The 22,911-nt window shown below is 35.8% G+C and overlaps 2 protein-coding genes across 4 annotated transcripts; one reads left to right on the top strand and one right to left on the bottom strand.

Moving 5' to 3' along the window:
* Positions 1–1,150: 1,150 nt before the first annotated feature.
* Positions 1,151–13,170, top strand: LOC133173105 (uncharacterized). Of its 3 annotated transcripts, XM_061308035.1 has the most exons (6): positions 1,323–1,396; positions 1,536–1,665; positions 3,117–3,269; positions 4,928–5,051; positions 5,623–5,775; positions 12,945–13,170. In XM_061308035.1, exons 2-6 carry the CDS (start codon positions 1,553–1,555, stop codon positions 13,131–13,133), a joined length of 732 nt encoding a protein of 243 aa, XP_061164019.1. In that variant the 5' UTR covers positions 1,323–1,396; positions 1,536–1,552; the 3' UTR covers positions 13,134–13,170. The 3 variants fall into 3 exon arrangements, with proteins under 3 accessions (XP_061164017.1, XP_061164018.1, XP_061164019.1); XM_061308033.1 differs by having other exon boundaries at positions 1,151–1,665; XM_061308034.1 differs by having other exon boundaries at positions 1,151–1,665; positions 5,623–5,701.
* A 6,614-nt stretch (positions 13,171–19,784) lies between these two features.
* Positions 19,785–22,371, bottom strand: LOC133173196 (E3 ubiquitin-protein ligase TRIM71-like). The gene is made up of 2 exons (XM_061308150.1): positions 22,254–22,371; positions 19,785–22,096 (listed from the first exon to the last, which is right to left on the bottom strand). Exon 2 carries the CDS (start codon positions 22,038–22,040, stop codon positions 19,920–19,922), a length of 2,121 nt encoding a protein of 706 aa, XP_061164134.1. The 5' UTR covers positions 22,041–22,096; positions 22,254–22,371; the 3' UTR covers positions 19,785–19,919.
* Positions 22,372–22,911: the final 540 nt, after the last annotated feature.

Consider the following 22,911-nt stretch of genomic DNA (forward strand, 5'->3'; position numbering starts at 1 on the left):
TCAAGTGAGCCTCGTAATTGTTGGCGTCCGTCAGGCCAATTTCAACTAAACTTGCCACAAAGCAACCTTGGGTGAAGGGGGTCACGTTTCTTCAACTGAAGAATTACGCCTTTTTCAAGGGGAGATAAAAAAAGATTTAGTGAAAATCTATTGGTATGCTTTTGTAATGGCTTGGGCCGTGGATCATATCGGCCTGGGTAGCTCGATCAGTCGGTAGAGCACCTGACTAGTGATGCAGGAGTCCCAGGTTCGATTCCCGGTCCAGTTATACATTTTCTACTTGAAATCCTGTTACAGATTTGGTGCCGTTGACCACCCCTGAACTTGCAGGTTAAAGTCCTGCCAGGGGCAAAAAAGAACTTGGGTTGTGTCTTCGAGGGCGAAGACAATATAAGGAGGGAAGAATGTAATGGTTTGGGTCGTGGATTTCGGCCTGGGTAGCTTAGTCGGTATAGAGCACCTGACTAGTGATACAGGGGTCCTGGGTTCGATTCCCGGTCCAGTCATACATTTTCTCCTTTCCTGTTACACTTTTGAAAATCTTTTTCTCAAGAAGCACTGCACCAGGGCCCGAAAAGATGAAACTTTTATGAAAGCTTCTGACACTTGACATAGTGTAGAATCAAGTTTCCTCAAATCGTGACTCCCAGGGTAGGTGGGGCCACAATAGACGATCAAACTTTTACATAGGAATACATGTATATAGGAATTATTTTTCTCAAGAACAGTGAAACCATGATTATTCATATCAATGTGGAATCATCCTCAGTTGGTGTAGATACAAGTTTGTTCAAATCATGACCCCCGGGGGTAGAGTTGGGCCACAGTAGGGGATCAGAGTTTTTCATAGGAATGTATAGGAATTTTTTTTTTTTTTTTGGGAAAAACTTCTCAAGAAAACTTAAGCCTCATGAAGAAGTTTGTTTAAATCTTGACCCCCCCCCCCCTCTTGGGTCGAGTGGTGCCACAGTAGGCAATCAGAATTTTATATAAGAATATACTGAAAAAAAATATTTTAAAAAGCTTTTCAAGACCATTATCTATACAGCCGTGATTAGTCAAATTTTGAATATATGGAAGCATCTGATTTTTAAAAATATGCCCAGATCGAAAACTGTATGTAACGAAAATTTTGGGATACCGCCTGTAAGAATTGTTTACATTCGGGAAGATGGCGGGTATTTACACTTGTGATAAAAGCTCATCAGATTCTGATTCAAACTTGTACACATCGTGTCATGGTTATCAAACAAAAAGAAAGAACAAACAATGTATCATGGATATGGTTTCTCACTGGACTAAGAATACCGCGGAACACTTAGGTCTGTTTTATAACGAGGAACCAACACCACTGGACGAATTTAAAATTATGTTGTCCAGCAGTGGTCTCAAATTTGTAAGTGGAACACCTGCTAAGTTAACACTTCCATTTAAAGATGAATCAAAACATCTTCTGGACACGCTAATCGACTTAACGAAAAATTGTGTTAATGTGTCATTCAGTATTGATGAAAATAAACCAGATTTTTTTAAAGGAACAGTAAAAAAGGAGATGTCAGCTGCCAGAAGAACATTGTGGGAAAGGAGAGTGACAATTGACGCTGAACATCAAGATGACGATGGCTATACAGGAGAATTAGTTCCCAAAGAAAGTGGTTTATCAAGGTAGCTTACATTGTAAATGTAATAGTTTGAGCTGTGGATATCGGCCTGGGTAGCTCAGTCAGTAGAGCACCTGAGGGGTCCCGGGTTCGATTCCCAGTCCAGCCATACATTTTCTCCTTTACTGTTATAGATTTGGTGCCGTTGACCACCCCTGGACTTGCAGGTTAAAGTCCTGCCAGGGGCAAATAAGACCTTGGGTTGTGTCTTCCAAGGCGAAGATAATTTAAGGAGGGAGGAATGTAGTGGTTTGGGCCATGGATATCGGCCTGGGTAGCTCAGTCGGTAGAGCACTTGACTAGTGATGCAGGGGTCCCGGGTTTGATTCCCGGTCCAGCCATACATTTTCTCCTTTCCTGTGGCATAAACATGGTAAATTGAACCAGTGATGGTGTAAAATTCACTATATTCTGAGTATGGCAATGATGGAAGACTTTTATCCATGGAAATTATATTAAATTTACATTCTACACATATTTTGCCTATGAAATGAGTGGAAAGCTTCGGCATTCACCATAACATGGACAGGGAGGTCAAAGGTTAACGTTAAGTGATAAATTTTATTTTGATGTCACAAACGCTGAATGTCTTGCAAGAGCAACATTTCACAAGTGAAAATTAAAATTCATGCTCACATTGACGAGCGTAAGGGTATAAGTAGCACTGTTCAAATGCCTCTCTCATATAATTGTAACTTAACTGAAGGATAATGCAGGGATTTGGAATTATAATAAATCACATTTGCGGATATAGCAGTGAGTTATTAAATGTAAATATAAAGCATTGAATTATTATTCTAATTAATATTAAAAGATGTATAAGTCTCATGACTGCAACGGTGAATGCAAACAAGTTTTCCTAACATGCTAATGCACATTACTCTGTTTGCACATGCCTTTACTGTTATGAGACTACCTCTTTGAAAAAAATAATAATTAAATGTGTGTTATTTTTTATCATTAGTTGATGAGTGTATGCTTGTTTGAATCAGAATATATCACTAACAGCATATAGCTAGGTGTGTAATAGGACAGCTAAAGAACATGTTGCAGTGTCATCATGTGATGCTGATCTGCACAGACAACCTGGCCTATAGAAAGGAATCTCTGAGGTGGAGGGAGGTGGGGCACCACAGCCGTCAGGAATTTTGACAAGCATAAAAATAAAAACTCTATTATGTGTAGTGACCATTTTATGATGATGATTTTGTTGAATTGCTGATCTACATTGAGATCTGTGGAGGAATGTTTAGTGTCTATAGACTGTTTGTGCAACTGTACTGTGAGATGTGCATATCCTAAAGCACCATTCCTAGATATTTTCTTTAGAGTCACAATGAAAAAAAATTTAATGCACTGAGACCAGTAGACTTTTTGTCTTAGAGTTGGTTAAACCAGTGATTTAATTGAACGGAATGATGAAATTTTAAAAAGATAATCTTTTTTTGATTTCAGATTTCAATTGCAGACATGTTATTACCATACATATGACTTCCTGAAGACTTATCTGCACTTCCTTGAAAATGGATCTGACAATAAGGGGTGGAATAAATCAGATTTTACAACTCTGCTGTCACAGTTCATCACTATTTTTATGCTTTCACCACAGTAAGCTCATGTTTTATATCACTTGTTATACCCACACAAAAGAAGTTTGGGGGGTATATTGGAATCAGCATGTCTGTCTGTCTGTCTGTCCTTCTGTTCGTACAACTATTATTCATCATATAAAGATATGCACCTAATTTTTTCATCATGATAATTGGATATTTTTCTTTATTTGACAGGTATTATTTTCATTTTTATTGACTTAATAGTCATTTTGGGTTCATGTAGATTTGAGACTTAGAACTAAGAAACTGCCAGTTGGTGCATGTAGAAAAATGTGAATTGCAGCTTAAACCAGGTCATTAAAACTAAAATCAAAGTACTCAGAAGTACAGAGAGCCAGGCTCATTTATAGAGCAGTGACCAGTACCATTTTACATGAAACATACCTGAAATAACTGTTATAAAAATTGTATCCTATATAAATCTATACTTCAAAAAGGCTGATATTTCCAATGTATCATTAAGTGGTCCATTGAAAATCGATGTTTGACCTCTGATTGAGATATTGGACCTGTCGATGAGATATTCTACCACTACGTCACACTGTGGGCGGGACCGAGTTTAACCGCAGTGCAGGTAAAGGAAATTTACATTATGGTGACAAGTACATGATACATGTATGCAAATAAAATAAAAGGTATAACAAAACATTTATTGACTGCATCTTGTTGACCCCCGAACCAAACTAATGGCCTCAGGCAAACAGTTTGGTTCTTGGGTCCGACAAAACGCATGGTGCCCTCGAACCTAGTCAATAAGTGTATATTGAAACAAAAGCAGGTTTTTGTTCACCTCTGTATAACACTGTGTTACCTCATAGTTTCAGGATATTGCATTACATTTCGCACATTTATTTTCATTGGAACAACATTCTCCAGATTATTTTGTTCGATATTTTTAACTTACAATTTGTAATACTATCACTTCATTTATTGTAATCTTCGATTATTTTTCCTTTTATTTTTTTTTTTAATTTTAATTTAACATGTTAAACATCGCAACATTTACCTAACAAGGTCGGCTGCTTGACATACTTACAAATGTGTATTACTACGCACACTAGTGAGGCAGTGAAGTTTTCCATCTTTCTATAAATAGAGGTTGTCACTATCTTGATTGTGTGTTGCATGTGGCCTGTGTGTACAGGTTACGTGCACTCTCATAAAGGTATTAGCTTTCCTTAAAAGCTTGTCTGACGTGAGAAAAACTAAATTTCTGATATTTGAAAAGTTTAACCCAGCATCATCAACATGAATTTTCTGAGAACGGGAACTGATTTGATTTGAAAAGCATAATGTTTATATTGGCGGTTGTTGTTGGGTTACCATACAGTGATAAATCTGCACAGATCGGCGATCCCGTAAGCGGGGCCATAACTTGCGCTATGGAGCATGGTTAAAAGTTACCAAATATTAAAAAAAAGTTTTATGGTACATGTAGATAGTAACTCCCTACACATCTAAGAGTTTTTATGCAGTAACTTATTAAAAAATGTCGGATCAAGATTATAGTTTTTTCCCCACTTGTATAAAGTTTTGTAACAAATCTTTGTTTTAACAGCAAAGACATAAGAAAAGTATGCATGTATATTGTACTACAAAAATACATACTTAACAGTACATCACACACATCATAGTGTTAATTCGTATTGACAGACCTGGGAAATCTAACAAGAGAAATCAAGTTCTGGGAGGAGTTCCCACAACAAGTATCCCAGAGCTTCGTATTGTTTCTTATGAACAATTTCCCTTAACTCTTGGAGTCATCACAGTCATAGAGGTATGTTATTACATGAAGCAAAATTCACAATCATATCTGGCAATGATATCACTGTCTTTTCTAGTATTTGGAAAGTTTTTGATTTTTCAGAAATAATTTTTTTAATTGATATACTTCTTACATATCTATGCATTTGATGTTAAATAAAAACAATTCAAAAGTGAACCTGAAAAATAATCAAATGAAACAAATACATGTAGTGAAATATCCAAAAAGAAATTGTGATTAAACAATACTTGAGAAGATTTAGCATTGTTACATTTTAAACTTTTTATCTATTTGCATATAACGTATGTACAAGTGGCCTGTATCTGGATCCATGATTTTGTGTGTCTATTTTGTGTAACCTTGCCATTAATATAGACATGTTTTTAACTTTTGACTTCTCAGTCTCATTAAAAATGGAAAAGCTTGCATGTGACATAAAGGTTACATGTTTGGATTATGTTTAACAAATGAAGTGGTGCTCTGTTGACTGCCAACACTCATTGGCCTTTTATTTGACAATTGCACATTACAGATATTGAAATTTGACTGTATGAAGCATTATATTAACTACTTTTATCTCCAGGAGAAGCTGAATATGCCATGCGATATGGATTTGTACAGTACAGAGGACATTCCAGCTAATGCTGTTGGGCAGCATGCTGGTGAGATGTTGCTTGAATATGAATACTCAGTGTTTGAGGAAGCAGTCTTTGGGATTCTTTGCTTTAGGACAAAGGTCTGCATACCGTATATACTCGCCTATAAGTCGGTTTTTTTGGGAGTTAAAATTTGGTCCAAACACTATGTCCGACTTATAGGCGAGTCATAAAAAGATTAGTATTTTTCTAGACGACGAAATGTAGCATTTTATAAACATTTCCAATGATTTTCGCTGAAGTAAGTCTGGATATATTACATCATTTAATATGTATTCTAAGATTATATATAAATACGAGTATTTACATATTTTAATAATTGTATTTTTTTCTTTAAGTGTGCATTATATATTTTTCTTATGATTCAAAATTAAATATCGGCGTCATTTCTAAAAATATTAATCAAAACCAGGTTAAAACATTACAGCATTGATTTGAAATTGTCAACTGATTCTTGCAAAAAGTTGTACCGACTTATAAGCGGATCAATGGCAAATCCCTCCAAATAACCTCAAAAAATACAACCGACTTATAGGCGGACCGACTTATAGGCGAGTATATACGGTACTTCTTTTTTTATTCCAAGGCATAAATACATTAACATGCAAGTTTTATTTTATGATACAGATCCTCACTTGTACATGTGGCTTTCAATGTCAATGCACCTTTTTGTGGTGATCTTATTTGAAATTTTTCAAGTGTTTCATATCATCAGTCAAGAAGGAAGCCAATCAAAACTGGGAACCCATTTTTCAAGATATTCTTCACAATGTGGATAAATATTAAAATCATGACCTTGCACCACCAAAATTGTGAAATTCATGGCCCTTGAGTTGAGGGCCAGGCTCCAGGGTGAGGTTTTCCTAAATTAGTCATATTTTGAAAATGTATTATGTCTTATAATTTAATCTTCATGGCTCATGAACATTTAGCAGCCAAACTGTTCCCCTGATTATAATACGTGTAAGTACTTATCCTTCTATCAGATTTTGAAATTTATGGCCCCTTGGCCCATGGGTCAGAGCACAGAGAAGGGAAGTGGTAGGACTGAAATGATCCCAAATACTGATACTGTTCAATACAAAAGCTCAAATCAATGTGAGATTCACTGTCTCGATTTTCAGTATGTTTTCTTGTAATCAAGTTTGGTTAAATACATCAGGCTTGACCTCAATATACATGTATTTTCATGCATAAGGAAGAAATGAAAATGGCTGCATTGTAAAACAGTAGTATCCTGACACCCAAACAATGATCTTGTTAAAACCCTTCACTCCTTTTTAGCTCACTTCAACGAAGTTGGGGGAGCTTATGTAATACCCTCGGCGTCGGTGTCCCACGTTAAGGTTTTTGGAGCAGTTTTCTTTTTCAAGTACTTCTATGGCCTATATTAGTCAGAGATGCATGGAGGATGCTTCTAGTGTGTTTTATTGTACCAGTCAAGGTTTCAGATGCTGCAATTTCAGCTAAAGAATGACCAGGTTAATGTTTTTGGAGCAGGTTAAAGTTTTTGGAGCAGGTCTCATTTCCAAGTAACTATAAGCCCTATATTGACCAAACTTGCATGGATGATACATCTAAAGATGCACACTACTGAACTTGCTTCGGATGCTGGATCTGACCTACATTTTCCAGATGAGTGACTAGGTTAAAGTTTATGGAGTAGATCTCATTTCCAAGTAACTATAAGCCCTATATTGACCAAACTTGCATTGATGATACATCTAAGGATGCACACTACTGGACTTGCTTTGGATGCTGGATCTGACCTATATTTTATGGATGAGTGACCAGGTTAAGGTTTTTGGAGCAGATCTCATTTCCAAGTAACTATAAGCCCTATACTGACCAAACTTGCATGGATGATACATCTAAGGATGCACACTACTGGACTTGCTTCGGATGCTGAATCTGACCTATATTTTATGGATGAGTGACCAGGTAAAAGTTTTTGGAGCAGATGTCATTTCCAAGTATCTATAAACCCTATATTGACCAAACTTGCATGGATGATACATCTAAGAATGCACACTACTGGACTTGCTTCGGATGCTGGATCTGAACTATATTTTCCGGACGAGTAACCAGGTTAAAATTTTTGGAGCAGATCTCATTTCCAAGTAACTATAAGCCCTATATTGACTAAACTTGCATGGATGATACATCTAAGGATGCACACTACTGGACTTGCTTCGGATGCTGAATCTGACCTAAATTTTTATGCCCCCGGATCGAAAGATCCTGGGGGTATATTGTTTTTGTCCTGTCTGTTTGTTTGTCTGTTTATCTGTTTGTCTGTCTGTCTGTTGTCAACTTTAACCTTGCCCATAACTTTTGATTGGTTGGAGCTATGACACATGTGTATTCCTTGTGACAAGACCTTTCTTTCGGTACCATCATATTTGACCTTTTGACCTTGACCTTGTAGTTTGACCCACTTTTGCAAAATTTTATGAGACTTTAACCTTGGCCACAACTTCTGAACAGTAGGTGCTTGGGGTTTCAAACTTCACATGTGTATTCTTTGTGACAAGGCCTTCCTTTGGATACCAACAACTTTGACCTTTTGACCTTTGAGTTTGACCCACTTTTGCAAAATTTTATGAGACTTTAACCTTGGCCATAACTTTTGAACAGTTGGTGCTTGGGGTTTCAAACTTCACATGTGTATTCCTTGTGACAAGACCTTCCTCTGGATATCAACCTCTTTGACCCTTTGACCTTGGCCTAGGAGTTTGACCTACTTTTGAAAAACTTTAACCTTGGCCATAACTTTTGAATGGTTGATGCTAGGGCTTTCATACTTCACATATTTAATCTTTGTGACATCACTTTCCTTTGGATACCAACCACTTTGACCCTTTGACCTTGACATAGGAGTTTGAACTTCTTTTGAAAAACTTTGACCTTGGCCATAATTTTTGAATGGTTGGTGCTAGGGCTTTCATACTTCACATATGTAATCCTTGTTACAAGACCTTTCTTTGGATACCACCAACTTTGACCCTTTGACCTTCACATAGGAGTTTGACATACTTTTAAAAACTTTAACCTTGGCCATAACTTTTGAATGGTTGGTGCTAGGGCTTTCATACTTTACATATGTAATCCTTGTGACAAGACCTTCCTTTGGATACCAACAACTTTGATCTTGATGTTTTACTTACTTTTAAAAAACTTTAACCTTCGCCATAACTTTTGAACAGATGCAGATAGGGCTTTCAAATTTAACATTTTATCTTTTGGCCTGGATTTTGACTTGCATTTGAGAAACTTTAACCTTCACCATAAGCTGCCATACGGGGGCATCAGTGTTTCACAAACACATCTTGTTGGGATGAGTGACCAGGTTAAAGTTTTTGGAGCAGATGTCATTTCCAAGTAACTATAAGCCCTATATTGACTAAACTTGCATGGATGATACATCTAACGATGCACACTACTGGACTTGCTTTGGATGCTGGATTTGACTTACATTTTCCAGATGAGTGACCAGGTTAAAGTTTTTGGAGCAGATGTCATTTCCAAGTAACTATAAACCCTATATTGACCAAACTTGCATGGATGATACATCTAAGGATTCACACTACTGGACTTGCTTCGGATGCTGGATCTGACCTATATTTTACGGATGAGTAACCAGGTTAAAGTTTTTGGAGCAGATGTCATTTCCAAGTAACTATAAGGCCTATCTGAACCAAACTTGCATGGATGATGCATCAAGGGATGAACAATCTCAAAACTTGCTTCGGATGCTGGATTTGACTTACATTTTCTGGATGAGTGACTAGTTTTAAGTTTTCAGATAAGTCTATTACCAAGTAACTGCAAGCCCTATCAGACCAAAATTGCATAAATGTTGCATCTAGGGATGCACACTCCTAGATTATTAGTTTAGTGTTGGACTTTGCCTTACTTAAAGACAACATTCGTTGAGGTGAGCTCTGTAATCTCTGATTACCTATGTTTGAATCATTTATTCAATTGCTTGCATATTACAACTTAAGATGTTTCAGTGGTATTAATAGCACATCATTTTAATAGTTTAGGTATGTAGTATGGCTGACTCATCCAAAGTCCACCTTACCATGCTTTCGCTCATGTCAACCAATGGCAGTTCATTAGATTTATTTATCTAATAATTGGATCACCTATGTTCTTTATGTCATATAGTAAATTTGTAAGTCTTTACTTTGTCCTGTTATATGTATGTTAAAAGAAATCATTAAAATAATAACTCTTAAAATCTAATTTGTTTTAATCATAAGAACCATTACTTGTATAATCTTTCAAGTGTTTTTGTGTTTTAGATAATAAAATCATTACATACATTGTGTAATTTTAGGAATTGCCATCTTGTGTCTTTTCTTGAACCTTGTGATTTGTTGCACCTATGAATGTTTTGTATTGAAAATATTTCAATTGTTTTACAATGCAGCCATTTTCATTATTGTGGCACAAGTATTGCAATTCATATCGCATCATAAAGGGGATGTATTATTTCAGCCCTACAGAGTGGGTCATATATTGAAACTACATTTCATCTTTGAAAGCCTTCTTTTTTAAAGGACATATAGTGGTCATATTGATTAAATGATTACAATGAGTACTTAACCTTTTACCAAAAATATAAAATTCATATACCAGTGTGGGGCTAAGTTGGTCTTATATTGAAATGCATTACACATTTAAATATTCTCTTTACTGATGTGCATCTAGCAGTTTAATTGTTATCATTATTATGATGTACACTTAGTCAGATTTGTAAAAATCCTCCCCAAGAGGGAGGGGGGTTGCATTCTTTCGTATGTATTTAACAGTCATTCTATGATAAAAGGACCAATTCAGGATATAAAACATGAAAAAAATATTATTGTTTCAAATAGTAAAATGAACATCATAATTCTCTAAAGGATGTATCAGTGATCTTGAAAAAAAAAGAACTGTCCACAAATCTGGTATCGCTAACTTTTTACAACAATTTCAATATACCTTTGATTTTAAGGTAATGTTACGGTAGTTAATGCTCGATTAGGTCTTATTTTTGAAATAAAGCTGAATTTGACCACTTTTTCGTTTTCTGATGTTCAGTATAGGACGCTAAAGTATGATTCATGAAGTTTCGCATGAATCCGATATTAAGTTAAAATTTCGGGGAAAATATCGTTACGGAAGTTAATCGTTACTGAAGTTATTTTCCAGCAATTTAAGTTAAAATTCTCGACAACAGTTAGAATTAACATTTGTTTTAGGATGATAAACAAAAGTTTGAAGCATTTCGCTCCCAAAATAATAAAAAATATATATACCTTTAATGCAAAAACTTTCCTTAATTACCATTACGGAAGTTAATTTTTTAAGAGAGACAACTGTTTTTGTCTAATTCATTTTGTTATGTCGAAAATATAATGGTCTAAAGTAGCTGAGCCGCAACTAGAATCGATTATATTAGGTTCCATGGTTACTTTCAGATAAGTTTATTATTATTATTATTATTTTTTTTTTTTTGAAATCTGCATTCTGTGCGTGAAATTTAAAACAAAATCGTTACGAAAGTTAATTGTTTTCAGCGACATGCTATGATTTCGTATGAAAGATTGTTGTATGTTGTTTAACGTCCGTCTCGAGAATTTTTCACTCATATGGAGACGCCACCACTTGCCGGTGGAGAGCTGCAAATTTTGTCCTTTACTCGGCACTTACGGCCATTGAGCAGTGAGGGATCTTTTTCGCACTTACTGCGACACGGGACCTCGGTTTATACGGTCTAATCCGAAGGACCGGGAAAAAAGATCCATACATTTTTTTCGAGAAATGGTTTGATTTCTTTTTATGTAGGAAAAATTCTTTTTTAAACATTTATTTCAATCTACTCGGAACGCTTATACGGCTGAAAATTTCATCTTGAAATTTGTAAATGAATGAAGCGACGTTAAGATTTGCAGTGGTATAGTGTTCCAACATTAAATTGTGTTCATATCAAAACTTTACCTGCATATATATCGGTAAAAATTTACAAAACCATGTGTGTATATTAAATCTTAGAGTTGAAATCGATCTTTAAATTTATTGGTAAGATATTACGGTAAATTTGTAAGCGACATAAAAAATTCTTAATTGGTCATGTTTCTGTAGAATGACTGTGTTGCTACGTTCTATCATGCCGGAGGACGTAGTTTCATTATTCTGAGGGTGGTAGTGATTTTTTTTTTAAAAAAGATTCACCTGATTACAACTTACAAGAAAGAAATGAACTACGTTTTTCAATGAACATGGTGTTGTGAACAACATTTGCCCTTTGGCTTCTTCGAATATTTCAACGGAGCAAATGTTGTTCATAACACCATGGTCATTAAAACAATAAAAATTTTAAGTTCATGTCGCATACCATTCCCAACCCTCCTTTAGATCAAAGCAGACGATCAAAGATCAAACCGGATATGCACTGTGTACCATAACGGCATATGCGTAATATTATGGGTTTTTATGTGTTATTCAATTCAATAAAAAAATCATGTATGGTTACTACACTTCGGGAGTTTTTCATATGCAACTATTTTTTTTTTTCAAGTGAATAATACCCGAAAGACTCTGTAACAGGCTAATGCAGAAAAAAGTTTCACATTGTACTGTTAGACTCATTCCATGTTTAAGTGACGATATGTATAAAAAAAAAAGGATAAAAGATAAAATAATATGCACCTAAGCAACTGCACACACAGTGAAGCGTTCATGAATGCATCTGCAGAGATAAGGTATACAGAGGGACGAGACTATGGATAGGCAAACATAAATTATCAAGCCTGCCAAAATTTTAATCTGCTTACCTTTAATCATAGAATCAACGTTTAGAAAATAACGCTGACTCTGTTCTTTGGCTCACGACCAGTGTTTTTTATGTGTTGATTTATTTTTCAATGTCATAAAATACAGTCTCCAAAAATCTTTTTTTTTTAATCCACACATCGTAAAAAAATCGGACAATACCAGAGAACGTTGCAGATAAAACACAGTTAAAATGTGCGGTGATTAATGGAGGATTAAGGACTTGTCTCAATCCTGACAAGACTAAACAAAAGAATAAGCTCAAGTGATACTTGCTAAACCTCATTAGAAGTGCACTCATCAATTCATCTTCATCAATACATATTAAGAGTGTGTTCATGATCAGAAGTAATAGTTGCTAACGTTTTCAAAGCTTTAGAGGTAGATATATTAATAAATTGGACTTATTTGTTTCTAATTTCAGTTGATTTTTACATTCCTTAAAATGAGTGATGGGCATTTCCATTCGATTTTGAACCATAAAGATCATAGTGATATATGTGCGAGCAGTACCATATACCATACTAAACCATACGACTATCTAATAAAGGAGCAGAGAGATGCAATTCTTCAAATGTTGTTTTGGCTGGGTTTACAAACATCTATCAAATGATTTAGATTATTTAAAATTAAAAAAAATGAACCAAAAAGTATTTTTGTTATCATTTCATGCTCATATTTTTACCAAAAGGTTTATTTTGAAACGAGTGCAAAATTGACAAATATTAATAAACGTATAAATTTATAAGACGTAATATAGCTGTTATATACTTACTGCGAAAGGAGCAGGGACCCTGGGCTGCATCGCCGTTATAGGGTCCTGTGTTGCCATGTAACTGCTTGATTTCCAAAAATTGCTTTAAACGATGTCAACAAATTTTAATACTAAAGGAATTTTTTCATGTTTGGAGAGTACCTGTAAAATGTGTGAGATAAATTTTGATCACAGACAACGGGAATACTCAGAGAGGACTAACAGAATGGTAGAAGGATTATGCTTTTTAGCTCACTTGAGCCGAAGCATCCTAGGGTGAAGAGGATTGAAGATTGTTCAAAGGAAGGACCACACTCTCTAAGTCTTTCTAAGGGATATAATTAAGAATTAGTGAAAATTTAGTAACATCTTTAAAAATTCTTCTGAAGAACCACAGGGCAGAAAAGTTAAAAACTTATGTGAAAGCTTCATTATGTACATAGTATAGATTCAAATTGTGGAGCCACAATAGGGAATCAAAGTTTTACATAATAGGTATATGTAAGGGAACAAATCTTTAAGAATCTTTTCAAGAACATCAAAGGCATATCATATTGATATGGAAGCATCCTTAGGTAGTTTAGATTCAGATTTGTTCAAATCATGGCTCATGAGGATATAGGTGGGCCACAATAGGAGATGAAAGTTTTACATCCGAATATATAGGAGGAAAATGCATCAAAGTCATAGTGACTCAGGTGAGCGTTGTGGTCTATTTACTCCTGTAATTTGTTTTCACTGAAACAAAATCTTTTTTCTTGTTTTCAGATGTGTGATATAACCAGAAGTCTCTGACGAGACTGTAGCTCTGCTAGTTTATGTTTATAACAAAAGTAGAGAAAAGTAGCTTTTCGACTTGAAACTTTGCAACAGCAATAAAAAGAATAATGATCCTTGGTTTAGTCTCTTTGTGTGACAAAATTTATTGCAATCAGATTAAAACTGTTTGAGAAATAGCCTTTCAAAAGAATTTTATAGAAATTCCAATTTAATAACCATGGCAACACTTCATCAAAATCAAAAGCCAATAAACAGAAATATATCTTAGTGCAGTCTTATTTGCCAAGTTACTTTGAAATCAGACCAAAACTGTTGGAGGAGTAGCATTTTGAAAGAATTTCACAGAAATGTCTATTTTAAGTAACCATAACAACACCGATCATCAAAATCGAAAACCAATATCAAGAAATATGTATCTTGTGTAGTCGACTTGTGTGCCAAGTTATATTGAAATCAGACCAAAACTTTAGGAGGAGTAGCGTTTTGAAAGAATTTCACAGAAATTTTTAGTAACCACGGCTACATCGTTCATTTAAATCAAAAGCCGATAAAGAGAGTTATGTATCTTAGTAGAGTCTACTTGTGTACCAAATTATATTGAAATTGGAGCAAAACTGTAGGAGGAGTAGCATTTTGAATGAATATCACAGAAATTTCTTAATTATGTAGCCGTGGCAACACCGTTCATTGAAATCAAAAACCAATATATAAAGTTATGTCTATTAGTGTAGTCTACTTGTGTACCAAGTTATATTAAATATTGATATTGGAGCAAGTGAGCTTGAAATAAAAGATACCATTGAGTCTGACATGTGTTTCATATTTGGATATTTTACTTGAAAAAGACTTTAATGGCAACCTAACAACAAAGCTTAATGATAAACGTGATGACTTCAATTTTTTTCAATCGTAAGCTTCCCTTACTTTTGTAGCAATATACCCTTATCACGCATATGGAGTTTTTGTCTCCCAGTTGATTCGACGCAAAAGCATGCTCTACGTATGAACAATTTTTAAAACGAGGCAAGTAATTGACAAGTTGATGAAACAAGGATATCAATAGTCTCGTTTAAAGTCATCATTTCGTAAGTTTTATGGTCGATACAATGGCCTTGTCAGCAAATAAAAACTATCATTAAGTCAAATGCTGACTGACGTTTTTCAAACTATTGTTTGGTCATTATTTGCACACTGAATTGTCTACGGATTTTCCCCACTCATGACAAGGAGCACACGGCGGGTGTGACCGGTCGACAGGGGATGCTCACTCCTCCAAGGCACCTCATCACACCTCTGATGTTTTTGGAGGCCTGTGTTTGATGTGATAACAACATATTTAATACTATTTTCGTTATGGGCACTTCTTGTGTGGATAGTATGGTGGATCTTTGTGGTTTTTACGTCACTGGACATGGTGATATAATTTGCAAATGCGTGCTTGAAAAGCCACTTTGCCGCCCATAGAACGTAGAATCCGTTTAGGAATTGAAATCATTAAATTACATATATATTTTTTATTATTATATGATAACTGAAGGTCGTAAGTAATGAGTTCCGATGTTGAATTTAAAATGTGTTATAGTTAAGGTTCTGTCGATCAGCATTCCAAACACATGATTTTACATGTATGTTATTATCTTTTCATACTTCTTTATTTATACAGTTTTAAGAGTATAATAAATTTATTTTCGGACGAACGTACTGAGGGAGAAAAAGATAATATAATATTTGCAGATACAAACAGTAGTTTGTCTTGAACCTTTTAAAGTCGAATCTTCTTTTGTATTTCAGCAATTTTTAGGTCAACCGAGTGACTCAGAAGACTTATTGCTATCTGTTTTCGGCTGTCGTCGTGCGTCGTCCATCGTTAACATTTGAACATTTTTAGCTTCTTCTCTAGAGCCGCTGAATCAATTCAATGAAATAGGTGAAGATAACGAACAGGATGAATCTAAAAAGAAAAAAAAACTACAAACAATACAGATCTGTGAACTAGGCATAAAACATGGACCCCTGGAAATTCCAGATGTGGGATCAGGTTCCTAGGAGGAGCAAGCATCCCCTTTCAACTGATCACACCCACCGTGAGCCCTATCTATTGATCAGGTAGACGGAATAATCTGTTGTCAAACTTAGTATAAAACAAATATCTAACAATTGGATAACAATATGTTAAAATACGACCCTGTGATAGGTTTTATTTGCTAACAATGTCATTTGCTGACGAAATGCCGACTTCAAACGAGGTTGTTGAAATCTGTTACATCAACTTATTTGTCAGTAGCTGCAGATCTGTAGCTCGCTGGTCTGAAAAAAAAATTGGGATGGACGACCATAGAGTTAATGGCCACCCATTGAAAAAAGTGTATATTTATTGCGCACAAAAAAGTGCGCTGTTTCTCGATTTATTTCTCCGTATATATCAAACTATTTCTAACCATGTGTTTTTTCTTTTACTACTTCCACAAACAAAACTGTATGTAAAAGTCATGTACGAAGTGCGTTGGACCGAATTGTCTTGCCACCCAAGACGGAAGTATAGGTAGACGAAATGTTCGATGGTCTCAATTTCAGGCCCAGGAGGGCTTTAACAACGACTTTTGGAAATTTTTTGTGGAAGTATTAAAAAAATATGTTAGGAATACACGGTTTGTAATATATAGAGATGGCAGTTTAAATATACAGAGAAATAAGTCGAGAAACAGTGCATTTTTTGTGCGTCGCAATAAATTTACACTTTTTCATCAAAATATGAATCAGATATGGCAGACTCTGTGATGTCTTTTATTTGGAGTTCACTGAGATATATAATTGACATATGATTGGAAGTAACTAACCAATATTGTGAATTGATGAAACGTCGTCGATATAAAAATTATCTGAATGTCGAACTAAGGCCACAGCAAGAGTCAGTGTTTTTCTAGACATTTTCGAATAAATTCTTCCATAGGAATATAAAACAGGTCGGCTAATAAAGGAGCACGATTAGTGCCATCGAAATTCAAACAGATTGTTAGCTCACCTGAGCTGAAAGCTCAAGTGAGCTTTTCTGATCGCATTTTGTCTGTAGTCCGTCTGTCTGTTAACTTTTCACATTTTCGACTTCTCGAGAACCACTGGACCAATTTCAACCAAACTTTCCACAAAGCATCCTTGGGTGAAGGGGGTTCGAGTTTGTTCAAATGAAGGGCCATGCCCTCTTCCAAGCGGAGATAATTAAGAATTAGTGAAAAATTAATAGCATCTTTTAAAAATCTTCTTCTCAAGAACCACTGCACAGGGCCAGGAAAGATGAAACTCGTGCAAAAACATCCTCAGGTAGTGTAGATTCAAGTTTGTTCAAATCATGACCCCCCCCCCCCTCCCCCGGTTGGGCGGGGCCACAATGGAGGATCAAAGTTTTACATAGAACTATATAGAAAAAATCTTTAAAAATCTTCTTTTCAAGAACAGCAAGGCCATGATGAGTCATATTTATATGGAAGCATCCTCAGGTAGTGTAGATTCAAGTTTGTTCAAATCATGACCCCCAGGGGTAGGGCGGTGCCACAATGGAGGATCAAAGTTTTACATAGAAATATAAAGGAAAAATCTTTTCAAGAACAGCAAAGCCATGATGAGTCATATTTATATGGAAGCATCCTCGGGCAGTGAAGATTCATGTTTGTTCAAATCATGACCCCAGGGGTAGGGTGGGGTCACAATGAAGGACCAAAGTTTTACATAGAAATATATAGGAAAAATCTTTAAAAACCTTCTTCTCAAGAACAGCAAAGCCATGATGAGTCATATTTATATGGAAGCATCCTCAGGTAGTGTAGATTCAAGTTTGTTCAAAATCTTCTTCTCAAGAACAGCAAAGCCCTGACTAATCATATTTATATGAAAGCATCCTAAGACAGTGAAGATACAAGTTTGTTCAAATCATGACCCCCAGGGGTAGGGCGGTGCCACAATGGAGGATCAAAGTTTTACATAGAAATATATAGGAAAAATCTTTAAAAATTGTCTACTCAGGAACAGCAAAGCCCTGATTGGTCATATTTATGTGGAAGCATTCTCAGGTAGTGAAGATTCAATTTTGTTCAAATCATGACTCTCTGGGGTAGGGTGGGGCGACATTAATGGAGGATCAAAGTCTTAAATAAAAATATATAGGAAAATATCTTCTTCAGAAGAACTGCAAAGCCATAATTAGTCATTCTGATGTGGAAGCATCCTCAGGTAGTGTAGATTCAAATTTGATAAAATGATGACCCCCGGGGATAGGGTCGGGCCACAATGGGGGATCGAAAATTTAACATAGGAACATAGAGGAAAATATTTTCTTCTCAAGAACAAAAAAATCATGTTTAATCATTTTGATATGGAAGCATCCTCAGGTAATGTAGATTCAATTTTGTTCAAATGTTGATCCCCCGGGGTAGGGTGGGGCCACAATGGTGGATCGAAAGTTTTACATAAGAACATATAGAAAAAAAATTTCTTCTCAAGAACAGAAAAAGCTAAGTGCAGTCATATTGATACGGAAGCATCTTCAGGTAGTGTAGATTAAAATTTGTTCAAGTGATGACCCCTGGGATAGGGAGAAGCCACAATGGGGGATCAGATTTTTACAAAGGAATATATAGGAAAATTTAAAAAAAAAAAAAAAAAAAACTTGTCAAGTACAACAAAGCCGTTTGTTATATTGACATGGAAGCATCATCAGGTAGTTTAAAATTCAAGCCCCCCCCCCCCCCCCGGTAATCTTTTCAATACTGAACTGATTTATGCTTTTGCCTAGCCAATGTGCTCAGGTGAGCGATGTGGCCCATGGGCCTCTTGTTGGAAGACCTGGTCATCAGAGACTACATAGATTGTCAATGAGGAACTCCAGCATCCTTTTAATATCTAGCTGCAGAACTATAGCAGTTAAAATTTTTGTAAGAAGTAAAGAAAATGTTTGTTAGAACAGTTGCTGGATCCGGCAATGTATCTTTGTAATGTTAGGAATCTCCAGTATAGGTACAGGTATAGGTATTTGTTGATTGGAATGTTAAAATTTTTAAAGACTGAAATGTGATTTTGAAGAATCCTTAGAAAGTGAACTCCAATTTTGACATATAGCATGTGTGGGTAAAAAGGAACAAAAACTGAATTTCGTCCCCCTGGGAATTAAGAGATTGGGCTAAAGCCACAAAAATTAATGCATTCTTTCAAAAAGACCCAAGGGCCTTACCAATCACCTGAGTATAGTACAATCTTGACAAGGATCCATGGAATTGTGGATATTAAAACAAGAGAAAGAGGATGATAAGGGATCAACAAATTAGTTAGTTTGGCAATCAGAAACTTACCTGTATTTGCCAATGCAATCTGCTCTCTATTGTGTAAATGCGGTGTTTCATTGTCATTAGCACTGGCACATAAAAATAGATCTTTTCTCCGAGTTGTTTCTGATTGCCAGACTTACTATTTTGTTGATCCCTGATCGTCTTATTTTTCTTGTTTTTGAGTAACATAGTTTCATCTTTCAGTTTATAAAATGTTTTATTAAACATGTACAATTATTAAATTGCCACTCTATGGATCCATTACAGTCTTGTATTATACTCAGGTTACCGTCACTATATTAAGGCCCTTGGATCTCTTGTTTTATAATTGTTTATGGTCAAACCGAAAATTCTGACTCAGCATTTCCAAATACTAGAATTACCAAATTTTAATGAACATTATTTTTTACACTCTGAAGGCTTATAAAAATTTTATTTTATTTTTAATGTATTAGACAAAAAGCAAATGATAAATATTACAAGTTTTGGCAAATACTATACATGCCGATTCTGTCATATTCAATTGTAATTTTTTTGTCCTTCTTCGTTCTTAGAGATACTCGTACAGTTTAATGTTGCCCTCTTCATCTCCAACCCAGAACTGACTGTGGTTATCGATGCATATGGAATGCGGACTCGTTGAAGTGTCCCCTTGTTTTAGAAGAAACCCACCAAAGTTCCCATTTGGGTCAAGGATATGGACACAGTTGTTGTTTGAATCTGCAACAAGGATTCGTCCGTAGCTATCACACGTAATACCAGCTGGCGAGAAGCTTCCTTTACATTGGTTGTTTGACGGACCTTCGAAAGCAAATTTGAACTTCCCATGACGATCAAGAACCACAACTCGTCCAGAACCCATGGATGTTTTGTCTGTAACACAGATGTCCCCATTGATGTTTTCGGCAACTCTATACGGTCTCGTAAAAAGTCTTTTATTGTTTTCAAATTCGTACACACTGTCTAATTTTAAGTCTTTTGTATATTTCGCCACAAATCTTCTGCTGTTGTCCGATGCACATGAACTATAGCTATCTGTCATACATATCAGAAGACCACCATCAGCACGGACTGCGAGACCACGTGGATAGTACGGTAAATGGACTGTCTCCATGGTGACTGTGGAAATTTTATAACGGACCAACATTCTTTTGTGGAAGCATGAGATAAACAATTCATCTTCTGTGGAGACAGTGATATCATCCACTTTGTGGCCAATTGGGACAGAAGTTTGGGGTGTACCCTGGTTGTCGAGGAGAGCAATGGTGGAGGAATTCCATCCAGCACATGTCCAGACCTGATTTTGGTGAGTTGAAGATGCAGTTAAAGCGTGTATTGGTAATTCTTCCTCATCTTGAACTTCTTCTAATGATGAAGTTGGGAAGTCGAATCCTGTTTGCATTTTGATGTTTACATCTTGTAAACCTCCGAAACCTACTGAAATTGACCTGGCCCATAAACGTCCTCTGTTCCTCATTGCCAAACTACCGAAACCTTGTTTGATTGATTTGGGTGTCAGGTCCCCAAGTTCAAATGTGATGTCAGTTTTCTCCAAGCGAGGGGTTTGTCCTCCTTCGCTGTAGCCATCCAGAATCTTGTTGATTGTTGGCAAGGCGTCACAAACCTCCAAAGGAGAACCATACTGCAAAATGTTGTAAATATACTGTAGAGCACTTCCAATACCCAACACCTCTTGCTCAATGAGTGTTTCTAACGAGGAACACTTTTCAAGTCCCTCTTTTTCCTTCTCTAAGACTTCAGAAATGAGAGCTTCGCTCGCCACATCGATTTCATGCTTTAGGTCTTCAGCTCTGGCAAGGATGCTATTTATTACATCTTTAATGTTATTGGAGAGGGCTTCCGCATGCTTTCTTGTATTATACAACTTCTTTCTTAAGACTTCAAAATAGCCATTTTCGATTGATGCCATTTTTTGAGATACAATTTTACGCTTTGTGTCCATGGCAACTGAAAGAGGCTTTGTCCTATGACCCCTGTGCACTGGTTCTTTCCTACAAAATTTACATATCGCTTTGGCACACATCCTACAATGATAGGTCAATTCTTCGTCATGATCAACACAGGTACTGGGGATTTTTTTGCAAGCTGGTCTATGTAAATCATCGGGCAATGGTATGTTGCCTGATTCAAAGGATTGGACAGTGTGTTCCTTTGAAGCATTACATTTTAGATGTATCAGACGACAAGAGGAACACAGGTTTTGGTCACAGTCGAGACAATGAACTTCTGCTTGACGACTATCCTCACACAAATCACAAGCTATGGTCAGCTGTATCTCTGCACCGGGCTCTGATCTTATGAATGGATTTTTTGGTAGACGATGGATACCTTCATGGGGAATCGATGTATTTCTTGTACACAAAGAACATCTTATAACAGTTGCGTCACACCAGACTCTTTCAAGACAAGTTTCACAAAAGGTATGAAAACAATCCAAAAGACGTCCATCAATCGGGGTTTCGTAACAGATTCCACATTTTCTAAATATTTCCGAATCTTCAAAATGAGCCCCTAGTTCCATCATGATTGGAGATGGGGGATAGGACTGTGTTTCACCAACAGAGGTATCGACAGAGTGACACCATAATGCAGCGTTGTCTTCGACTGTAAATCCGTCTTCGGTCACTGAATTGTTCCGCGACAAACCCATTGTGGCGTGATGACAAATTGTTCTGCTTGTTTGACTTAATTTATTTGCAGTGGTCTCTGTGAATAGAAAAAAGTGTAGGATGGTTAAAACAATCTGTCACTTGGATAAAACATCTATCAACATCGAATTCATGCATGTTTAGAGATGTTTAAAATTTTAACATTTTGAATGATCAGTCACAATAAAAATTGTGAAAAAATAAAGCAGACAAACCTTTGTATCTTTTGCAGCTATTCCAATATCAATTTTTTTATATGAGTGATCCTTTTTGACGATAAACACATTGTACAAAATTTTAGGATTGTGTTGACTTTTATAAATATACCATCATCTATGTACTTTTAAAGCAGATTTTATACGTCACTGAATACATTTGCATCTTAATGAATCCGCTTCTAGAAAGTGATAAATGATCATTACTATGATGACAAATAAACAAGACAACTGATTGTTATCGATGATACAGAAAACTACGGCGCGTAACGTCCCAGGTTATTTTCAGACAGTAAAAAGATCTTAAAAATTCCATTTACATTTCCCAGAATTACATTTATAATTTGACACTGATAGATTTGAATGATTCTGGAGTTTTTCGCCAAATCAAACCTGGAATTTCACAAACATCGATTGATCTTTGACAGTTGTAACGAGGAAGGAAGGTTTCTGGTTAGGGGCGATATGTTTAAGAGTAATTAATATTCAAATTCACGAACGACGTGTAAATAAGATTATTATTCTAGAAATACATTTCTTAATTTGATATTTATTAATAGTACAATTATGAAAAGAAAGATTTAGTAGGAATATTTAATTAACCACTTCCACTGCCTTTGAATGTAGACCATAGGTCTGACACACTTCAAAATTTCAT

The sequence above is a fragment of the Saccostrea echinata genome, unplaced genomic scaffold (assembly GCF_033153115.1).
Source record: "Saccostrea echinata isolate AGI-Se365-2 ecotype Australia unplaced genomic scaffold, CSIRO_AGI_Sech_v1 ptg000056l, whole genome shotgun sequence".
Lineage (NCBI taxonomy): Eukaryota > Metazoa > Mollusca > Bivalvia > Ostreida > Ostreidae > Saccostrea > Saccostrea echinata.